Source organism: Gavia stellata, chromosome 34, assembly GCF_030936135.1.
Source record: "Gavia stellata isolate bGavSte3 chromosome 34, bGavSte3.hap2, whole genome shotgun sequence".
NCBI lineage: Eukaryota > Metazoa > Chordata > Aves > Gaviiformes > Gaviidae > Gavia > Gavia stellata.
The window spans coordinates 1,231,149-1,251,537 of NC_082627.1; the positions used below are offsets into that span (position 1 = coordinate 1,231,149).

A 20,389-nucleotide genomic window follows, 5' to 3' on the forward strand; every position below is an offset into this window, starting at 1 on the left:
GGTGGTGATGATGAGGCTGTTGCCCAGGAGGGCAGCCAGGTAGATGCCCAGGAAGAGCCAGAAGTGCAAGAGCTGCAGCTCCCGGGTGTCTGCGAATGCCAGAAGGAGGAACTCAGTCATCGAGCTTCCATTGGACATTTGGTCCCTCATGGCGTGGGAGCCTATACATGGAGGAAAAGACATCAATGAGTTAGGACTGATTTCTCTGAGCAAAATCTATTCCATTTCTTATAGAAACCCCCAAATCACTTGTCCCTAATCAAGAAGACGTTTGGCAGGTCCCTTTTGTGAGCTCTGGTTGGTGCTGGCTGAGGGTGTCCCTGGCAGCAGTGCACTCTGCGGTGGGCTCTGGGGGAGCCAGCGCTGCCCTACAGCGATAGGGAAATAGGAACGCAGGGTCTATGGTTAAATCCGCTCGTGATATCAAAGAGCTTTTCCCCACTGTCTCTCCCAAGGCACCCAACCCTGGAGCAGAGCTGTGAGGATTTTGTTTTGTTTATTCTGCTCTAGTGGTCCCACCACCCCCGAGGAGTGTTTTTAAGGCAGAAATCCTTGGCATTAGTACTGCCCTTCAAGTGAAACCTTGTGGGTCCTGAGAAGCAAAGGGGCCGTCCCTTAGTGCAGAGTGAGGACAGCCAGCCTGTCCATCAGCCCTGGTCTCAGCTGCCTTGTGCTGGCACCTCTTTGAGCTGGAGGACGATAGCACTCAAGTGTTCCCCCCAAAAGGAAACTGGACACTTCTGAGAGCAGAGGAGTCCAGTTTCCAAGTGCAGACCTCCAAACCCCTCACCCTGCCTCAGCGTACCCAAGGAGGAGCTCAGCTCTCCCCTCCCAGCCAGGGGCACAGAGGGCACAGGGGCACTGCCGCTGCCTGCGTGGAGCCACCCAGCAGCATTTCTGTGGCATTAGCACTGACTTGTCTTCTCCATGGGGCTTCTGCATAACACAGAGATGCCATGGGTGAGCTGTGCCCTTCTGGAGGGCACCCTGCAGCCCAGCAGGACCCCCAGGGAAAGAGTCAAACGTCCTAAAGATGAGGCGATCAAAAGCAGTGTTGGCTCACTCCCAGCCCCACAAAATTCATTGCCCAGAGCTTCCAACTGAGGTGGGAACAAAGGCAGCATGGATAGGAGAGGAAACATGGATAAATGCCCCAACGCTCCTGTCAAGAGCCTCAGGATAGACAAATGGGTACCTGGGAGTTTCTCCTCATGAGGGGCCCTGCTGCGAAGGAGTGACTCAGCCTGAAATCCCATGGCCTTGGGGCCACAGGCTGTGCTTCACCTACATGGGAGAGGAGACCTGATGGGGGGTGGTGTGTGCTCCAGGGGAGGTTTCTGCACTGCAGGGGATGGCAGGGAGGTACCCAGTTCCCCCTCCCACAGTCTTTCTGAGAGTAGCTCCCTCTCCCTCCCTGCCCATGTCTCTGCTGCCTGGAGCTCTCCCTGCCAGGAGCTATTTCCCTGTCCCCACGTGTCTGCTCCCTGCCAGTGCTCAAGACCCCAACGCACCCACTGTGTGCTCAGCTCTGCCCTGCAGACACCTCCTGGCAGCAGGGCACTGCCCAGGGGCATCTCTGTGTGTGCAGAAGCTAAGGAGCAGCTCAAACAAGTCCCACAGACACCACCGAGGTGATGCTGTCCTGCTGTCTGTAGGCTGAGCAGTGCCTTAGGGGACTAGATGAGGTTCCTTGCAGACCTACCCATCTCTCATTGCAATGCTCCGGGAGTCTCGGTGTCTTCTCCAAATTCAACACCTCCATCACTCTCTCCCTGCCCTCTCTCCTCTCCCTCAGTGCAGGACATGAACTGAGCTCGACCTGGGATCTCTCAGTGTAACTGTTAAGGTGTCTCAGAGGGTTGTCCACACCTGACAGATCCATTTCCATTCCCACCCATCCAACTAGTATAACCTTTAACGCAAAGACTCAGGAATGCACAAGCTGAAGCAGGAAAGGCTTGCTTTGACTGTCATCTTTGAAAGATCCTCTCCAGAAATATGCTGGGGGTGATGTGGAGCTGTGAGCGGCCCTGACACACACAGCACCCTCTCAACAGCAGAAGGACCCTGCCTGGCTAGCAGCACTCCTTCCACCCTGAGCTTCTCCCCACAGTGCCCTGGGGAGCTCCCTGGGCAGGCTGAGTGCTGACCCTGGCAGGCAGAGGAGTCCCTGCCCCGGCTCACAGTCCCCTGGGGTGCAGGGACCCTGCTCTGAAGGACAGCCCTGGGCACCCCTGGATGCACACCCACCTTCACACCCCTGCAGCCATCCCCGGGAGAAGGCAGCCATCGTGCCCTGTCCCTCTGACAGTGCAGGGAGGAATCCCTGCTGTGGAGCACATCCTTCTCCTCCATACTAGGGAATCTGTGAGAGTCCTCCTGGAATTTCCTACAGGCTATGGGATGAACCAGGTCTAGGAGACCCCTGCAGAATACTCATTATTATTGCCCTGCAGCTCAGAGACTTACCATATAGAGGGCTGTGAAGATTTCTCTTCCAGTGAACTCTCCTCTGTCCTCCAACTCCACGCTGCCTTTGAAGTCTCTCTGCCTCGATCCTCTCCCCTCGGTGCCTGCAGGCAGTGCCTTCAGCCCTGCTGTGCTTTGAAGAAAAGCTGCTCCTGGGCAGAGCTGTCTCTCTGCAGCACTGCCCACTTGCCATCAGCTCCGTCCCTCCACCCCAGGAGCCCAGCCCAGCTCAGCAGCAGAGGACCAGCCCAAGGCAGCACTTTCTCTGCCCCCTCTGGGCTCCCTCCAGGTGTCCCTGGGGCTCCAGGGGAACTTGCTGTGAAACAGGCCGAAGGAATCACGGATATTCCCTCTCTCAGCTGGGGAGGGATGCTTCTTTCCAGCACTGTCATTTTCCTGCTCAGAGTTCAGTCTAAATATAACCTATCCCTGTCTCATCAGTAGGCAAAATACAGAGTGAACATAAGGGATCTCCTTTACCACTTCTGAGGGAAGAGATTCAGCTGAGGCAATCGAGGCATCTCATCCTGGGTTTGTAGTCCTGGGGCTGGAAGGGGACTCAGCTCCCTTCCATGGCTGCCACAAACCCACAGGAGGTGGGATTTCTCTTGCCTCTCTCCAGGTGTGCAAAAATGGACATTTGCATGTGAGCTTTTTGTCTCATATCCCCTGCTAATTAATGGTGATGGAGGGCAGGACTGAGTAATTCAGATGCAAATACCTGGTGGCATTTGAGGTGCCAGAGGTGGCCCAAGGTATGTGCAGGAAACTGCAGGCTCTAGTGGAGCAATTCTCATGGACAGGGCAGTGTCCATCTTGGAGGCCATTGGGAAATTCCTTTGGTAAACTGAAATGACAGCAGATGGCCACATTTAGGAGAATGAAACTTGTCCCCACTCGGTATGGAGACAGCAGCCTATAGAGGTATTCGTCTGCCCCAGTGGAGTTATTTTGCATGAGGATAGCTAAGTTCTTCTCTTTCTCTCCTCCATCACCTATATGTATTAGATCACCACGGACTATGGTGTCTCATGGTCTCCTGCCAGGGCTGGGCAGCCCAGGCCCTCTTCCATCTGGATTCAGTGAGAGCAGGGTTTGCTCACTCTGTGGACCCCTCATGGCATCTTTCTCATCATCTACAACTACATCTGCATCTGCATCTGCATCTACATCTACATCTACATCTACATCTACATCGCATATCATCTTTTACGTTGCCATCTGCAATCCATTCCGAGCACATCTCTGCCATGTAGCAAAGCCTTTACTTATATGGGGTCTTGGGACTCAGTTCCAGTTTAGTTTGTGACAAGTCTGAGGTGGGCCCCAGCGGGCAGCAGCTGAGGTGCAGCAGCCCAAACGTGCACCAATGCCCTCAGCCTGGGGCACAGACAGGAGGAGCTGGAGCCCCGCGTGCCATCACAGAAGTGCCACATGGATGGAAGAACTGTCAAGGTGTGGTGGTGTTACCGAAAATCGTAACGAAGAAAACCGTCCAAGCCAAATGACAGTTTAGAAAGCTGACATTGGTTTATCGCAGCGCTGGGTGCATGGGGGATTTCTCCTCCTAACATGCACACCAGGGTAAAATCATGACAGGTATTTAGAACAGTTAACATAGTTAGTTATGCCTACTGGTTCTACCCCTTAATTAACTATTGGTTAATACTTTTCTTACTTCATCTTAAAGTTACAGTTCTCTTAATTCACCACGCATGCTCGGAGAGTCGGGGGCTTAACTGGGTTGGGGGCTTTTCTAGCTAGGAGGTGTGTTCTTTAGCATTAGAATGAGATTATAATGAACCAAGTTAACTCAAGGGCACTATTTTGGCAGTCCATTCTATTTTTCTAAGACTTGTCCTTGTGTTAATCATTATTGCATGTTAGCAGAGAGTTAGTGAAGGCAGTCTTTATCTCTAATCGCAGGTGCAGTTGTTATGAAGCATCTTCTCTACATTCTTCTTACTTGTTTTCGACACTTGTTTCCCAAGACGTTCTCACACTGTCTCCCAATATGTTCTTGCTTGCTTTTAACACTCATTTTTCAAGATGTCCTGTAACATTCCCCTCTTTGAGACTTGTGGATTTATTCTATAATCTCCATACGTCTCACTTTTTACTTAGATTTCATCAATTAGAAGACAATTAATCTTACCACACAGTCTTAGATCTATCTCATTTTCTTATAATCTAATAGAATATGAAATACTTTAATTCTTAACCTAATTCATTAAACATGCAATAATACCATTAATACTATCACTATCGATTTTCTTAACACTTGTCAAATACTATTACTTATTAATATTCTTATCTTATTAAAGAGCCTTATAGAACTAATTTTATGGAAAAATCAGTTATCTTTCTTATACATTGTTAGTATGGAAATTTTCAGTGATTCAATACTAGCTCAGTTTGACGTTCTGGTATTATTATATCAGTTTTGCGATGCAGTCAAAGTGATTGTTTGTAGTAGTCATGTTTTGGGTTAGTCAAATTTTCTTAGATTTCAGTCCTCTCTTTTGAAGCAGTCAAATTTTCAATATTTCCGTATGTTTCTTTCAATGGCCCTTTTAGTACAGCCTATGCAGATCCCTATAATAATCGCAATCATGATCACCTGTATTACTCCTTCTAACAATGTAGCTAACCATCCTTTCAAAGACCACCCACTTAATTCTTGGAGAATTTTGTTGAACCAATTATTTTCAGCTACTTCTCTTGTTGCGCTACTATCTCTTGCTACCTTTCTCATTTTGTCTACTTGTTCTTGCAGATTTCCAGTGATATTAGGGATGTGGATACATCAGTGTCCTTGGTCTAACTTAAGATATCCACATACTCCTTGTTCCTTGACTAATAGTAAATCCAAGACCAGTCTATTCTGGAGTGGTATTTTAGTGTTAGTTTGAATTTGCTTGTTTACAGTTTGGAATCTTTTTTGAGTGGCTCTCGATAAGGCTTCCACCTGCCAAGTTAGATTTTCTATTAACATTCGATTTTCTAAAGCCATCAGCCCTGGTAACTTTGAAGTCCCCATTCAGATTGCACTGCTGTGGAAGGCTGCGTCCAAATATCGGAATCTTCTTCTGTCTCAGTATTTCTTTTAACTCATCCCCAATATTGAGCTTTGATTGGACTCTTTTTCCGTATGGGACATAGAGTCAGTAATCCTGAAGTTATTTGTCTAGTTGTTGTACTAAGTCGTAATTGGGTAGTCCAATATCCATCTGATGTAATCCAGGTTGTGTAGCCTGGGGAAGGAATATCTTGTTTGCAATCATTAATCGAAAAATTTTGACTTTTGCAATGTTTCATCATTGTTAAGGTAGAATTTAGGATTGATATTTTACTAGAATTTAAAACATTGGAGCACATCCAATTGGTTCGGCTAACATAAGTGACTTTCGTTCCCCAATTAAAGCACCAATCCACACTCCCTGTATAGTTCCAGTATCCCTCCAAAGGTCTAGTCCAAGTTTTGAGTTTTGTTCTAAGGTTGTTGCATTCCGGAGCAGTGGTTACATTGGGTACCCTCTTATTAGTGACACAAAGTTTCAGTAATCCTGCAGCCTGCCCACCAGAGGCTGCCAATGCTATTTGGAGAAACTGGGCATCTAAGGGATGTGATCCCTTGGGACGCTGTTTTTCTGAGCCTCTCCCAAATACTGTTCTGCTGTCCCCTGATCCCCAAGAAGTAGCATCTTGTAAAACATCGTTTCCTCTTTGTCTACATTTATTGTCTTTGTCCAAATAATAAGAAACATTGGCCTGTTTAAAGGCTCCTGTGATATTGTTTTTCTGAGCCTCTCCCAAATACTGTTCTGCTGTCCCCTGATCTCCAAGAAGTAGCATCTTGTAAAACATCGTTTCCTCTTTGTCTACATTTATTGTCTTTGTCCAAATAATAAGAAACATTGGCCTGTTTAAAGGCTCCTGTGATATTGTCATAGTCTTCTAGTAAGGATAAATTCACTGGTATAGTGCCCCGTGGAATAGGCTGACTGGCCGAGTGAGGGATCGGAATGCATGCTGTAACACTGGCAAGATTATGCATTTTGCCAAACCCTTGTATTAAAGTTAGAACGAGGTTTTCATCCGAATCCGTATTCACCTCTTCATCTATATCGATTTCTGCATTTCCTGACATCGCTGCAAGAGGTATAACCCAGATCTTCAGGATTCCCATGTTAATTTTAAACGTAAAGGTCCCTTTTGTGTAACTGTCCATTGTGGTGATGCAGCTGGCTTTATCCTGCTGTGATGTATCCACGGAGCGACTCCTTCAAGCTTGACAGCAGTGTAGGTGGTGAGTAAAACTTGAAGAGGTCCTTTCCACTTCTCTTTTAACAGCTCGTCTGACCATGTCTTCAGCTACACCCAGTCCCCTGGTTGGTAGTGATGCACAGGCACGTCCAAAGATAGCGGTGCCCTCACAGAGACGTATCTGTGAAGAGAGGACAAAACCTTTCCCAGAGAGATAACATATCCTTTTAAATAATGTCTCTCTGCAATGTCAGGATTAACTCCTGTTTCAGTCATTTGATAAGGTTTACCATACACGATCTCAAAAGGACTGACCTTTTCTTTAGATCTAGGCTGGATGTGTATCCGTAGCAAAGTTAAGGGTAAAGCCTCGAGCCATTTTATCAGAGCCTCTTGACAAATTTTACTGATTTGTCTTTTTAAACTTCGGTTCATTCTTTCTACCCTTCCACTTGATTGAGGTCTCCATGGGGTATGGAGATCCCATTTTATCCCCAATGCCTTAGTTAGACTTTGAACAGCTTCTGCTATGAAGTGTGGGCCCCTATCTGAAGACAGTCCTATGGGTACCCCAAATCTTGGTATTATTTCCTTAAGTAGCACTTTTGCTACCTCTTTTGCCTTGTTGGTGTGACAAGGGAAAGCTTCTGGCCAACCTGAAAAAGTATCTAGCATTACTAAAAGATACCAGTACCCATTCTTCCACGGTAATTCAGAAAAGTCTATTTGCCAGAAGTCTCCTGGACTGTTTCCTCTTTTAGTCACCCCTGGTAAAGGCCTTCGGGGTAAGTGAGGATTATTCCTTAAGCATAACTCACATTTCTTTACAATGCCCTTAATTATTCCAGTCATTTGAACACTTAGCACTTGTGGTTTTAATGCCTTGACCATTGTTTCAATTCCCCAGTGAGTTTCTTGGTGTTTTCTATTGGCTATTTCACGCATGGTCTCTTGGGTAACTATTACTTGGTGTGAAGGGGTTACCCACCATCCTTCTTGGGTTTTGGTTGCCTTCAGCAGGTTAGCTAATTGATTACCTTCTGCTGTATATTGTGGACTTTTAGGTCCCAAGTTCTGAACTTTTTCTGGCAAAATGAGCAATATTTGACCTTTAGTTGCTTCTTTGGCAGCTTTATCTGCCATACGTTTCCCTATATGCATTGGGCTATTTCCAATTTGATGTGCCTTGCAATGTATAATTGCCACAAATCCGGGTAAATTAATTGCCTGCAGTAATTGTTGGATTGTTGGCCCATATTTGACTGGGGATCCCTGAGATGTTAGAAGTCCCCTTTCTTTCCAAATGGCTCCATGAGCGTGAACCACTCCAAAGGCAAATTTTGAGTCTGTCCAGACATTAACACTTTTGCCTCTTGACAGTTCTAAAGCTCTCAGCAAGGCTATGACTTCTGCTTTCTGGGCTGAGGTATTAGATGGCAAAGCTTTAGCCTCAGTTACTTCCTTAACAGTTACTACTGCATAACCTGATTTTCGTGTTCCGTTATGCATAAAGCTACTACCCTCTATGAACAGGTTCCAGTCTTCATTTTCCATTGGTAGGTCTTTCAGGTCTGGTCTGCTGGAGTATGTCTGTTCCACAGTTTGCAAACAGTCATCTGCTAATTCTTCCCCACCAGGATCAGTAGTTAGGAAGGTCGCTGGATTCAGAATTGTGGTTACTTTCAGCTCCACATCGTCTTGTTCCAGAACAGCTTGCCGGGGAAGATTATGGAGAGGCTCATCTTGAGGGCGCTCACGGGACACGTGCAGGATAACCAAGGGATCAGGCCAAGCCAGCACGGGTTCATGAAAGGCAGGTCCTGCTTGACCAACCTGATCTCCTTCTATGACCAGGTGACCCACCTAGTGGATGAGGGGAAGGCTGTTGATGTTGTCTACCTGGACTTCAGCAAAGCCTTTGACACTGTCCCCCACAGTACTCTCCTGGAGAAGCTGGCGACTCATGGCTTAGACAGGTGCACTCTTCGCTGGGTTAAAAACTGGCTGGATGGCCGAGCCCAGAGAGTTGTAGTGAATGGAGTGAAATCCAGCTGGCGGCTGGTCACAAGCGGAGTCCCCCAGGGCTCAGTTTTGGGGCCGGTCTTGTTTAATATCTTTATTGATGATCTGGATGAGGGGATAGAGTGCACCCTCAGCAAGTTTGCAGATGACACCAAGTTGGGAGGGAGTGTTGATCTGCTCAAGGGTCAGAAGGCTCTGCAGAGGGATCTGGACAGGCTGGATGGATGGGCCCACGCCAACTGGAAGAATTTCAGTAAGGCCAAGTGCCGGGTTCTCCACTTTGGCCACAACAACCCCAAGCAACGCTACAGGCTTAGAGACGAGTGGCTGGAAAGCTCCCCCGCAGAAAAGGACCTAGGGGTGTTGATTGACAGCCGGCTGAATATGAGCCAGCAGTGTGCCCAGGTGGCCAAGAAGGCCAATGGCATCCTGGCCTGTATCAGAAAGAGTGTGGCCAGCAGGAGTAGGGAGGTGATCGTGCCCCTGTACTCGGCGCGGGTGAGGCCGCACCTCAAATGCTGTGTTCAGTTTTGGGCCCCTCACTCCAAGAAGGACATTGAGGTGCTGGAGTGTGTCCAAAGAAGGGCAACGAAGCTGGTGAGGGGTCTGGAGCACAAATCTGATGAGGAGCGGCTGAGGGAGCTGGGGTTGTTCAGTCTGGAGAAGAGGAGGCTGAGGGGAGACCTTATCGCTCTCTACAACTACCTGAAAGGGGGTTGTGGGGAGGTGGGTGTTGGTCTCTTCTCCCAAGTGACTAGTGACAGGACAAGAGGAAATGGCCTCAAGTTGCTGCAGGGGAGATTCAGGCTGGATATTAGGAAAAATTTCTTTACTGAGAGAGTGGTGAGACACTGGAATAAGCTGCCCAGGGAGGTGGTGGAGTCACCCTCCCTGGAGGTATTCGAGGAGCGTGTGGATATGGCATTGTGGGACGTGGCTTGATGGGCATGGTGCTGTGTGGTGTGGGTGGGTGTGGGGTTTTGGTTTTTTGCATTTTGGTTTTTTTTTTTTTTTTTTTGTGTAATGGTTGGACTTGATGATCTTACAGGTCTTTTCCAACTTAGTGATTCTGTGATTCTGTGATACTTCAGCATCCGGCTTGGTGACAACCAGTGTCCTCCTTTTTGTTCCAGTACTGCTGTAACTGCATGGGGTACAAATACGGTTAATTTCTGCCCAAGTGTCAATTTTTCGGGCCTCTTGGATCAATAATACTGTAGCTGCCACTGCTCGGACACATGCTGGCCATCCTCTGCTAACATTATCTAACTGTCTTGAAAAATACCCCACGGGTCTTTTCCATGATCCCAACTTCTGGGCCAATACCCCTAAGGCAATATGCAGCCTTCCATGCACAAACAGTTCAAATGGTTTTTCCAAATTCGGAAGGCCTAAAGCTGGAGCATTCATTAAGGCCTGTTTCAATTTTATGAATGCATCTCTGCACTCCTGAGTCCAGACAAGGAGATTTCTTTCCCCTTGTACAGCTTCATATAAGGGTTTGGCAGTGAGTCCAAAGTCTATTATCCACAGGCGACACCATCCGGCCATTCCCAGAAATGCTCTGAGCTCTTGTTTTGATCTTGGTTCGGGGATTTGGCAGATGGCCTCTTTTCTTTCAGTTCCAAGACTACGTTGGCCTTGGGAAATTGTGTACTCTAGATACATTACCTCTTGCTGGGCGATTTGTGCCTTTTTCCGGGACACCTTGTACCCTGCTGACCCCAAAAAGTCTAGGAGCTCTATAGTCATGCGTATGGAATTCTTCTTGTCACTTGCGGCTAACAGTATGTCATCTACATATTGTAGCAAGGTGATGTTTTATGCATCTTTTGCCAATCCTCTAATTCCTTGGCTAATTGATTTCCAAAGATTGTAGGACTGTTCTTAAATCCTTGTGGTAATACTGTCCAACACAACTGGGTCTTTCTACCTGCCTTAGGGCTCTCCCACTCAAAAGGGAACAGTACTTGACTTGCAGTTGCTAGTGGACAGCAAAAGAAAGCATCTTTTAAGTCCAGTACAGTGAACCATTTGTCTGTTGCCTTCAAAGTGGTCAAGAGAGTGTGTGGATTTGCCACTACTGGGTGAACATCCTGTACAATTTGGTTTATAGCCCTTAGGTCCTGGACCAGTCTTTATTCTTCTGAATGCGGCTTTTTAGTTGGCACAATCGGGGTGTTGTATTCTGACTGACACTCCTTTAACTATCCAAAATTTATAAATCATTCTATTAAAGGTTCTAATCCTTTTCTTGCCTCTAATTTCATTGGATACTGTTTTCGTCTTACAGGTCTGGCGTCTGGTTTCAACTGAATGATTACTGGTTCCGCCACTAGGGATCATCTTGGTACTCCTGAAGCCCATACTAGAGGTGTTACAGCCTGTTCAACTTCTTCTGGTATGTGCACACTCTCAACTTCCTTCTGTAACATAAAAACTGGAGCATCCAAACCTTTACTTTCAGGAATATGAACTCGGATTTTTCCTTCTTTGAAAGTAATAATTTGTACATTTAATTTGCTTAATAAATCTCATCCTAATAGCGGCACAAGGCAATCTGTGATATAAAGAAATTGATGGGTTAACACCCTTTTCCCAATTTTAAACTTTAAAGGCTGGAAAAGCAGCCGATTTTCTCTCCGCCGTGTGGCACCAATAATAGAAGTACTCTGATTACTCAAATTAGCTTCACATGTATTTAATACCGAATAAGTGGCCCCTGTATCTATTAAAAATTTTACGTTTTCATTCCCCAACTTTGCTATAACCAGGTGTTCTTTTGGGGCGGGTTCTGATTTTTCCCGCAGTCTCCCTCAGTCTGAATCTATTGTCATCATTTTAGCAGCCTGATTTGGCATCTCCTTATGACTCTGTCTTTTCAGCTGCGGGCACTCCCTTTTCCAGTGTCCTTATTGCCTGCAGTAAGCACACTGATCCACCTCCAGCAGTACTTCAACCCTCCGCAATCCACCAGGAAATCTTTTTCCCTTTACGGGGATTGTGAATTTGCTAGTTTCTTGGGCTATGGCTAATGACAGCATCTTATTATCTTTAAGCCTTTCTTTTCTCTGCTTCACTTCCTCCACGTTTTCCCTGTTGTTATACACTTTCCAGGCATGCTCTAACATTTTATCCAATGAACGAGCGTCTGCCCCCTCCGGTTTCTGTAATTTCTGTTTTATGTCCGCATTAGACTGTTCCATAAAGATGCGGATCAACGAGACAGCATCTGCTTCATTGTCTGCATTCAAATCAGTATATTTTCTCGCAGCCTCCATGAATCTTTCAAAGAAAGAAGAGGGGTCCTCATTCTTTCCTTGAATGACCTGATACAATTTAGACCAATTCTTTGGTTTTGGAATTGCATTCCGGACACCATACAAAATCAGTCGCTGGTATTCAGATAATAACAATCTTTGAGCCTGGATGTTAGGATCCCAATCAGCTGGAGTCTGGCACTTGGAGGGCCACGGTGTCATGTCATTGAACATCCCATAAAGAACCAAGCTGGGAAGTGAGTCTCCAAGCCCGAAACAACAAGGTCCATGGTCTGGCAAGGCTGTGTCTATGGCTGTGTCTGTACACCTACAGCATAGATCAAGGTGGGGCTGAAACTCGGGCCTGGGTTTAAATGGTCTGCTGGGCCCATGGACGGAGTTGTGGGTCGAGGCCACAGGTGAGGCTGGTCAGGGTCATGAAGCCTTATGGATGCTCTCAGGGCCTTGGCACTGCCCCCACGGGATCCCACCTTCCAGTGCCCCCAATAGGCCAAGGTCTCATTCCCTGATGTCCAGGGTCTGTGCTCTGTTACTCTCCTTCCCACATCCCCGGGGATGCGGGAGATCACAATTTCATGGTCACCACAGTCAAGGCGAACACTGCTCTTCACATCCCTGACCATCTCTTCCTCTTTTGGGACTACCAGGTCCCGGTGAGCAGAAGACTGAAAGGACCGTTTGGCGGCTGTGCTAAGAACGTTTCTGCAAACACCACAAGAAATTTCCTGGATGGTTTGCATCCTGCCGTCTCACTTGACCAGTGACTACCAAGGAGACTGCGTCCCCCATAAAAGCCAGGTTCTACGATCCACAGATTTCCTCAGGTCATTTAAATAAGACACTGTTCATTCCTCACCCTGACTCTATGACCTGTAACTCGGTCCTGGATCTGGCTGGGAGGGAGTTAATTTACTTCATCGCAGCACATATGGTGCTGTGCTTTGGGTTTGTTACTAAAACAGCTCTGATAACACACCAGTGTTTTTGCTGTTGCTGAACAGTCCTTGCAGAGCGTGAAGGCGTTCTCTCTCTCACACTCTGCCCCCACAGAAAGTAGGCTGGGGGTATGCAAGAAGTTGTCAGGGGCACAGCTGGGATAGCTGACACAAAATGACCAAAGGGATATTCCATACCTATGATGTTAGCCTCAGCAAAACACAAAAAACCCCAACCCTCAATGAAGAAATGAAAAAGGGGAGACAGTCGTGGTCATGGCATTTGTCTTCCCACGTAGCTGATACCTGTGATGAAGCCATTCTCCTTGAAATGGCGAAACATCTGCTTGCCGATGGGACGTAGCGCCTGAATTCCTCATTTTGCTTTGCTTGCACACACAGCTTTTGCTTCATCTATTAAACTGTCTTCGTCTTGACCCATGAGTTTTCTCTCTTGTGTGCTTCTGATTCTCTCCCCCATCCCTTTGGGGGTGGTGGGGGCAGGGAGGAGGGAGCAAATGACTCTGTGGGTGCTTAGCTGCTGGCTGGCTTCAAACCAAACTGAATACGTACCAGTGTCATACTTTCTGGCCTCTCCTTTGACCCACTGTTACAGGCCATTTGGGTCTCTCAAATTTACAGGACAATGTCCTCTGTGATTTAAACTTTATTTCATGAGCTCATTCAGAAATACGATAAACAAACGTGACAAACGGGCTCAATCGCCTCTCAACCAGACTAGTCTATCACGTGAGTTCACTTATTCACCATGCAAATCATAAAACTTATAACCTGTAACTCTTAGTATCATGCACCTATGAGCAAAAGGAAAAGAATTAGTTACCTAGCTGATGGTAAGAGTGCTCATCCTTCCTTTTCTGTCACCGTGTGGGCGTCCCCTGTATTGCATCGGGAAGCATGAAAGCCTCAGCAGTCCAGCTGCTGTTGGATCCACTTCAAAACCTTTTTGGGGTAAGCGGGTGTTTTATACCCTCCAGCTTGGAGGTTTGGTCTATAACATTTCTGTAAGTTAGTGGATTCTGAGGAAACTGCCAGACAAAAGATAATGGCTGCTGGAGACAGCAGTATGCAGGTGATAATGGCTGCATCGTGGCCTTTTAGCTCTTTCTGGCCACCTGTCCTGCCTCCGTGGTGCTCTCGCTTTGACCTAATGGCGCTGCTCCCAGCATACATCAGGCCTTAGCACGAGCTGGGTTAGCCACAGTCTAAGCAGGAGTGGAGTGAACAGTCACACCCACCCACAGAAGTTCCCCCTTAACCTGTTGCCTGTCCCACAGAGGAGCTCCATATATCTGAGCTGCCCTGTCGTCACCCAGGACATCCCGCCCTCCTTGTCCTCCCTGTTGGTCTCTCCAAAAGATGCTGCATCTCTACCCACCACAAAAGCTGTGTGAGCTGTCCTTCCCACCTCAGCTCTTATTCCACCAACACCACAGCTTTGTTATGGCACACGGGGCTCCTGCTGTCTGTGCCCCTGGCTGCGGGCTCTGGTGCCCATTTGGGCTGCGGTACCTCAGATGTGGCATCAGCGCCAAGGGCAGATTTGTCACATGGAAAGCTGGTACCAAGAGATTGGGCTCCTTGTGTGGCAAAGCTTTGCTTCAGAGCAGAGGCATGCCGGAGTGGACGGCAGGTGGCAACTTAATGAGGAATGAGGTTCCCACAGAGAGAGCAAATCTGCAGTCCCCAAGGCCAGGGAGAAACAGGCCTGGGCTGTGCAGCCCTGGCAGGAGAGGGCTTTGCTGTCCCAGGTGACTCTGCAGCACCGTGGGGGCTGTGACGGAGGCGAAGCCCATCTCCAACGACAAGCGGCTGCTGCTGAGAAAGTCACTGGGGAGGACGTCATGCTGGGGGCTGACTGGTTAGAGAGCAGCTCTGCAGAGAAGAAACCTGGGGTCCCAGAGGACAACAATCTGAGCATGAGCCATCAATGCACCCCCACAGCAAAGGCCAACAGCCTCCTGGGCTGCATCAGGAAAAGCATTGCTGACATATTGAGGGAGGTGACCCTCGCCTTCTCCTCAGCACTGGTGAGGCCATACCTGGAGTGCTGTGTCCAGTGCTGGGCCCCCAAGTACAAGAAAGTCGTTTGACCTGATAAAGCAAGTCCATCAAAGGACCCCAAAGCTGGTGTAAGGGACTCTAGCATCCTTCACAGGAGGAAAGGCTGAGAGATCTGGGAATATTCATTCTGGAGAAGAAAAAGCTAAGGGGAGGGGTTATTAATGTGTATAAATACCCGGGAGAGCATGAAGATGAGGGAGCCAAAGTCTTCTCAGTAGATCCCAGTGGCAAGACAAGGGGGAACGGACACAGCTAAAACTACACAAAATTCCATCTGAATGCAAGAAAACACTTTTTGACTGTGAGGGTGGTCAAACACTGGAACAGGTTGTCCAGAGGGGTGGTGGAGTCTCCATCCATGGAGATATTCCAAAACCACCTAGACAAGGTCCCGAGCAATTTGCCATCACTGACCCTGCCTCAGAACTAGATGATCTCCAGAGGTCCCTTCCAACCACAATGATTCTGTGACTCTTTGAGTATGGAGGAGAATAGTAAGACTGAAAGAAATGAACAACACATAGTCCTGAACAGAAATGCCATGGGATCCCATGGAGAGGACCCACGCTGGAGCAGAGGAGAATTGTGAGAAGGATGGAATGGCAGAGATGTTACGTACTGACCGTAACCCCTCCATTCACCATCCCCACTGCTCCTCTTTGGGTTGGGGTGGGTAGAAGAATTGGGAATAATGGAATAATTTGAGCCTGGGAAAAAGGAGTGGTCTGGAGGAATGGTCTTTAAGATTTTTGTCATAGTTTCTAACTCACTAAATCTTTTTTAATTGTCAGTAAATTAAATTGACCTTCCCCAAGTCAACTCTTCTTTGCCCATGATAGTAATGACTAAGTGAACTCCCTTTTTGACCTTGGCCCATGATGTTTTCTGTCTTATTTGCTCCCCTTCTCCCTTTGAGTACGAAGAGTGGGTGAGCAGCCAGGTGGGTGTCTGGCTGCTGGCCAAAGTTAACCCACTACAGGACAGGATTGGGACTGCTGTATCAAGTAGGGAGCTCTCTGGCACAAAAAAGACCCTGACAGACTGGGGCGAGTCCTGCAGAGGCCAGAAGGGTGATTGGGGCCTGGAGCACATTATGTGCAAGGAGAGGCTGAGAGAGCTGGGGTTTTGAGAAATCCCTCAGAGCCAAACACTGGAGCAAAGACTGAGGACGATTGGTGGGATCTCAGTCAATGGAGTTTTTCAAAATTCGTAGAGACAAGGCATGAGCACCTGATCTAGCTGGAGCTCTCTGGGAATGGGCTTGGCTGAGAGACCAGCTGTGGCACGAGCTCTGGGACTTGGCATGTAATGAGAGTCAGTAGGAAACCAGTTTCCTTTTTCCTAATAATGGTGGTTGAGTTGGGTATCACTGAGCCCCGAAGGAGGACAGAGGTGACCATGAAGCAAAGGTCCCCTCCTCAGGGCTAGCGTGTATGGCCAGAGATGGAAATGATGGAAATGACCAGTGTGTGGGTCTGGTCTGGGACAATTTCCCTGGGGCAGCTTCCCTGGGGTGTCCAGGGAACTTGACACCGATGGGGACCCTCTCTTTTGCACCTATGGTGCCTTGCTTCCTTCACCGTGTCACCTTGCTCTGCACCATGAGCACCCTGCTCTGTGCCCCACCCTGCACACTCACACAGCTTAGCTCTACACCGGCATTGTCCTCTCCTGAGCACACTCCAGCCCAGCCCAATCCCTCCCCAGCTCTCCCCACTCCCCTAGCCCCATGGCAGTGCTGACCGCAGAGTGCTGCAGTGCTCTGAGCACTTTACACTTTACCTTTGGGTGACACTATCCTGGACACGCTCTCACTTTGGGGAGCTCCATTCTCTTCCCACGCTAGGCACAGGCTGTCCATGGAGATCCCCCAGGCTCTCCAGGTGGCTCGGGATTCCTCTCTTGAAGGACATCGGCTGCCATGTCCCATGTGGGAGAGACCTGGGTACGTACTTCAGTGAGCAGTCACCAGCTCTATCACCACTAGACACCAATAGCTGAATGTTAAATCCAACCTCCATCTCTAAGAGGTCACAACATGACAATGAGCTTCTTGCCCCTGAACCCAGAGAGTAAAGGGCCCTTTCTGGGACGCAATTCCTTGGATCTGTTCCTGACACCAAGTTTTGAGGAGGAGCCCAGCCATCAGGCAGTACATGGGGAGATCCCTTTTTATTACCGAGATGCTGTTGCGTTAAAGGGCAAAGGAATTTGGCAGAAAAGAAACCCCGCTGCGTTCCAGCTTGTCCTCAGGTATCAGAGGGGCTGGGGGCAGCTGGGCTTAGATTCTGAGTGATGCCCAATTCAGTGTTACAAACCCGGTCGTGTTCAATATATTGAACTCTCACGATTACGGATGCACTCGTAACACCATACACTTTCAGTCTAGTTGCACTCCATGAACTAGCACAGCCACACTTAAGGAATTTGGTTGCATTTAATGAGAAGTCACTCGGCTAGATTAATGAATAGTGCAGTTTATTGAAGCAACAGATGCACAAGTTCTTTTGGATTGCCGGTGATAGAATTACTGCCCGCAAAGCATGTGCACATACCAAGAAGATGAGTAATATAGCCTGGCTACAAATGCATTAAGTTACAGAACAACTCTATAGAGATTTCTGTCTGCCGGGGAAGCACTCGGAACAACCAAGTGTTCAGATCTTACCCAAAGGTGTCCCTGTTACGGGTTAAGAGAGGCTCAGCCTGTCGACTGACCCCAAGTGTCAAAGGTGGTCTGTGTCCCGGTCATCCCTCCTCTCTTAAGCCATTTTATACTATTTTCACATTTCAGGTGGAGTTTGAGTGACACTAGTCATACGTATCTTTGTTGTAAGTGGTGTAAAAGTTTCTTGCTTTGCTTTTAAAGGTATAGACTAGCAAAATTTCAGAGCGCAGGCTCAGTGAGGGGTGGTCGCACCTTGGAGGCGGGTAGCTTTTGGGATGGAGGTGTGTTTCGGTATTATAATGAGATTATAATGAGCAAAGTTCACCCAAAGAATAGCATTTTGTCAAAAAATGACAGACTGTTGGTCCATTTCAAGGAAAATCAATGCACATTTATCAAATTCTAATATAGTTCACTACACACCAGTACACACACTAAATAGGTTATTGTATACTTGAAAGGTCCTTGTACAATAGCATTGTCTTTGACCAGTTGCGTATCCTAATTATCAGGATGAGTCTCCACCTCCATGTTCCATAGTACCTTCCAGTTCCCATCTTATCACAGAGCCTGGCCGCGGTGTCTTCACTCCGCTCCACCCTCCGTGCAGTTTCTCTTAGAGTCAGCACACCAAGCTCCCCTGGTGTTGCCAACACCTAAGGTTGCCTGGGGAGCTTCTGTGGAATGGAACCCTTCTGTAACTGCCATACTCCACCCCAAAGTTCCTTCAATGCTGTACCTTTCCTTAAAATGCAAATATAAATTTAATTTCGAAGTCACCTCCAGCAATAATTCCACAGATGCTAGGGGGGGTCTCAGCTCTGACTCAGTGTTAGACACATTTTTATATGGGTTCCAGGTGAGATATTGTAGGTTCATGCTTTGGGTGAAGTGAAGGAAATCCAAATATTTCTCTAGGATTATTAAATTCACAAATAACGTTATCACTATTGATAAGAAAAACCAAAAAATACAAAGAAAAAACAACCAAAAAAACCACAAAAGCATGGGCCTGGTATGTGATACTTTGGGATTCATTTGTGAAGAGAGATTGGAAGTTTATCAGTATTGAAACACATCCATGCAAACACTTTCCTAATGGCATTCTTGAACTCCTGGTTCCTCACGCTGTAGATGAGGGGGTTCACTGCTGGAGGCACCACCGAGTAGAGAACTGCCAGCACCAGGTCCAAAGATGGGGAGGAGATGGAGGGGGGCTTCACATAGGCAAATATGCCGGTGCTGGTAAGGAGGGAGACCACGACCAGGTGAGGGAGGCAGGTGGAAAAGGCTTTGTGCCGTCCCTGCTCAGAGGGGATCCTCAGCACAGCCCTGAAGATCTGCACATAGGACAGCACAATGAAAACAAAACATCCAAAACCAAAAAAGACACTAACGACAGTAGCCCCAACTTCCCTGAGGTAGGATTCTGAGCAGGAGAGCTTGAGGATCTGGGGAATTTCACAGAAGAACTGGTCCACTGCATTGCCTTGGCAGAGCAGTAGGGAAAATGTGTTGGCCACATGCAGCAGAGCATTGAGAAACCCACTGCCCCAGGCAGCTGCTGCCATGTGGACACAAGCTCTGCTGCCCAGGAGGGTCCCGTAGTGCAGGGGTTTGCAGATGGCAACGTAGCGGTCGTAGGACATGACTGTAAGAAGGCAGTACTCCCCTACAATGAAGAAGAGAAAGAAAAAGATCTGAGCAGCACATCCCCCATAGGAGATGGCCCTGGTGTCCCACAGGGAATTGGCCATGGACTTTGGGAGAGTGGTGGAGATGAAACCCAGGTCAAGGAGGGAGAGGTTGAGGAGGAAGAAGTACATGGGGGTGTGGAGGTGGTGGTCACAGGCAATGGTGGTGATGATGAGGCCATTGCCCAGGAGGGCAGCCAGGTAGATGCCCAGGAAGAGCCAGAAGCACAAGAGCTGCATCTCCCGTGTGTCCGCCAATGCCAGGAGGAGGAATTCGGTGATGGAGCTGCCATTGGACATGTGCATGGAGGCCTGTCCAAGAAGGAAAAGACACAGAGGAGTCAGGACAGGGTCTCTGAGCAAAGCCCTCTCCATTTCTCATAGACAGCCTGCACACGCATTGAGTGTCTCCTTCTCAGGATGACACACTTGCAGCTCCCTGCCTTGAGCTCTGCTCTGTGCTGGGTGAGCGCACTAACTCTGAGGACTCAGCCCTGCTCTACAGAAGTGGACACCTGGAGGCTGCAAACAGCTCATGGTTTGGGGACGGCTCCTGCAGATGGACGCTCTGAGGCGAGAGAAGAGGATTTGTAGCAGTGACTATCTGGGAATACTCTCCAAGCCCTATAGTGAAAAATGACATTAGGACCTGTGCTCATCTGCCCCTGAGAGACAAGATCCCCGTGAGGGATTCATCTCCTTCACCTTCACCCTCTCGCACAGCCAAGAGTCAGTAACGACTGAGAAAGACCCTTTCTCACCTCAGTCTGTCACCTGTACTGCATCTCCAGGCATAGTAGTATGAGTGAGGGGGGTGGAGGGTGAGGAAACAGCACTGTCACTATGAACACCTCCTCACCTAGGTGAAGTGCACCCATCACGCAGAAGGGCTGCTCCATAGCTTCATAGCCCATTCTTCAGAAGATGGGCTGCAACACCGGGTCAGTCATTGCATACTGGTGCAATTAC

General features: G+C 48.1%; 1 protein-coding gene across 1 annotated transcript; it reads right to left on the reverse strand.

Annotated features, from left to right (window-relative positions):
- Positions 1 to 18,760: 18,760 nt before the first annotated feature.
- LOC132320285 (olfactory receptor 14A16-like) lies at positions 18,761 to 19,720 on the reverse strand. Its single transcript, XM_059832562.1, has one exon. The coding sequence runs from the start codon at positions 19,718 to 19,720 to the stop codon at positions 18,761 to 18,763; it is 960 nt and encodes a 319-aa protein (XP_059688545.1).
- Between the last annotated feature and the right edge of the window lie 669 nt (positions 19,721 to 20,389).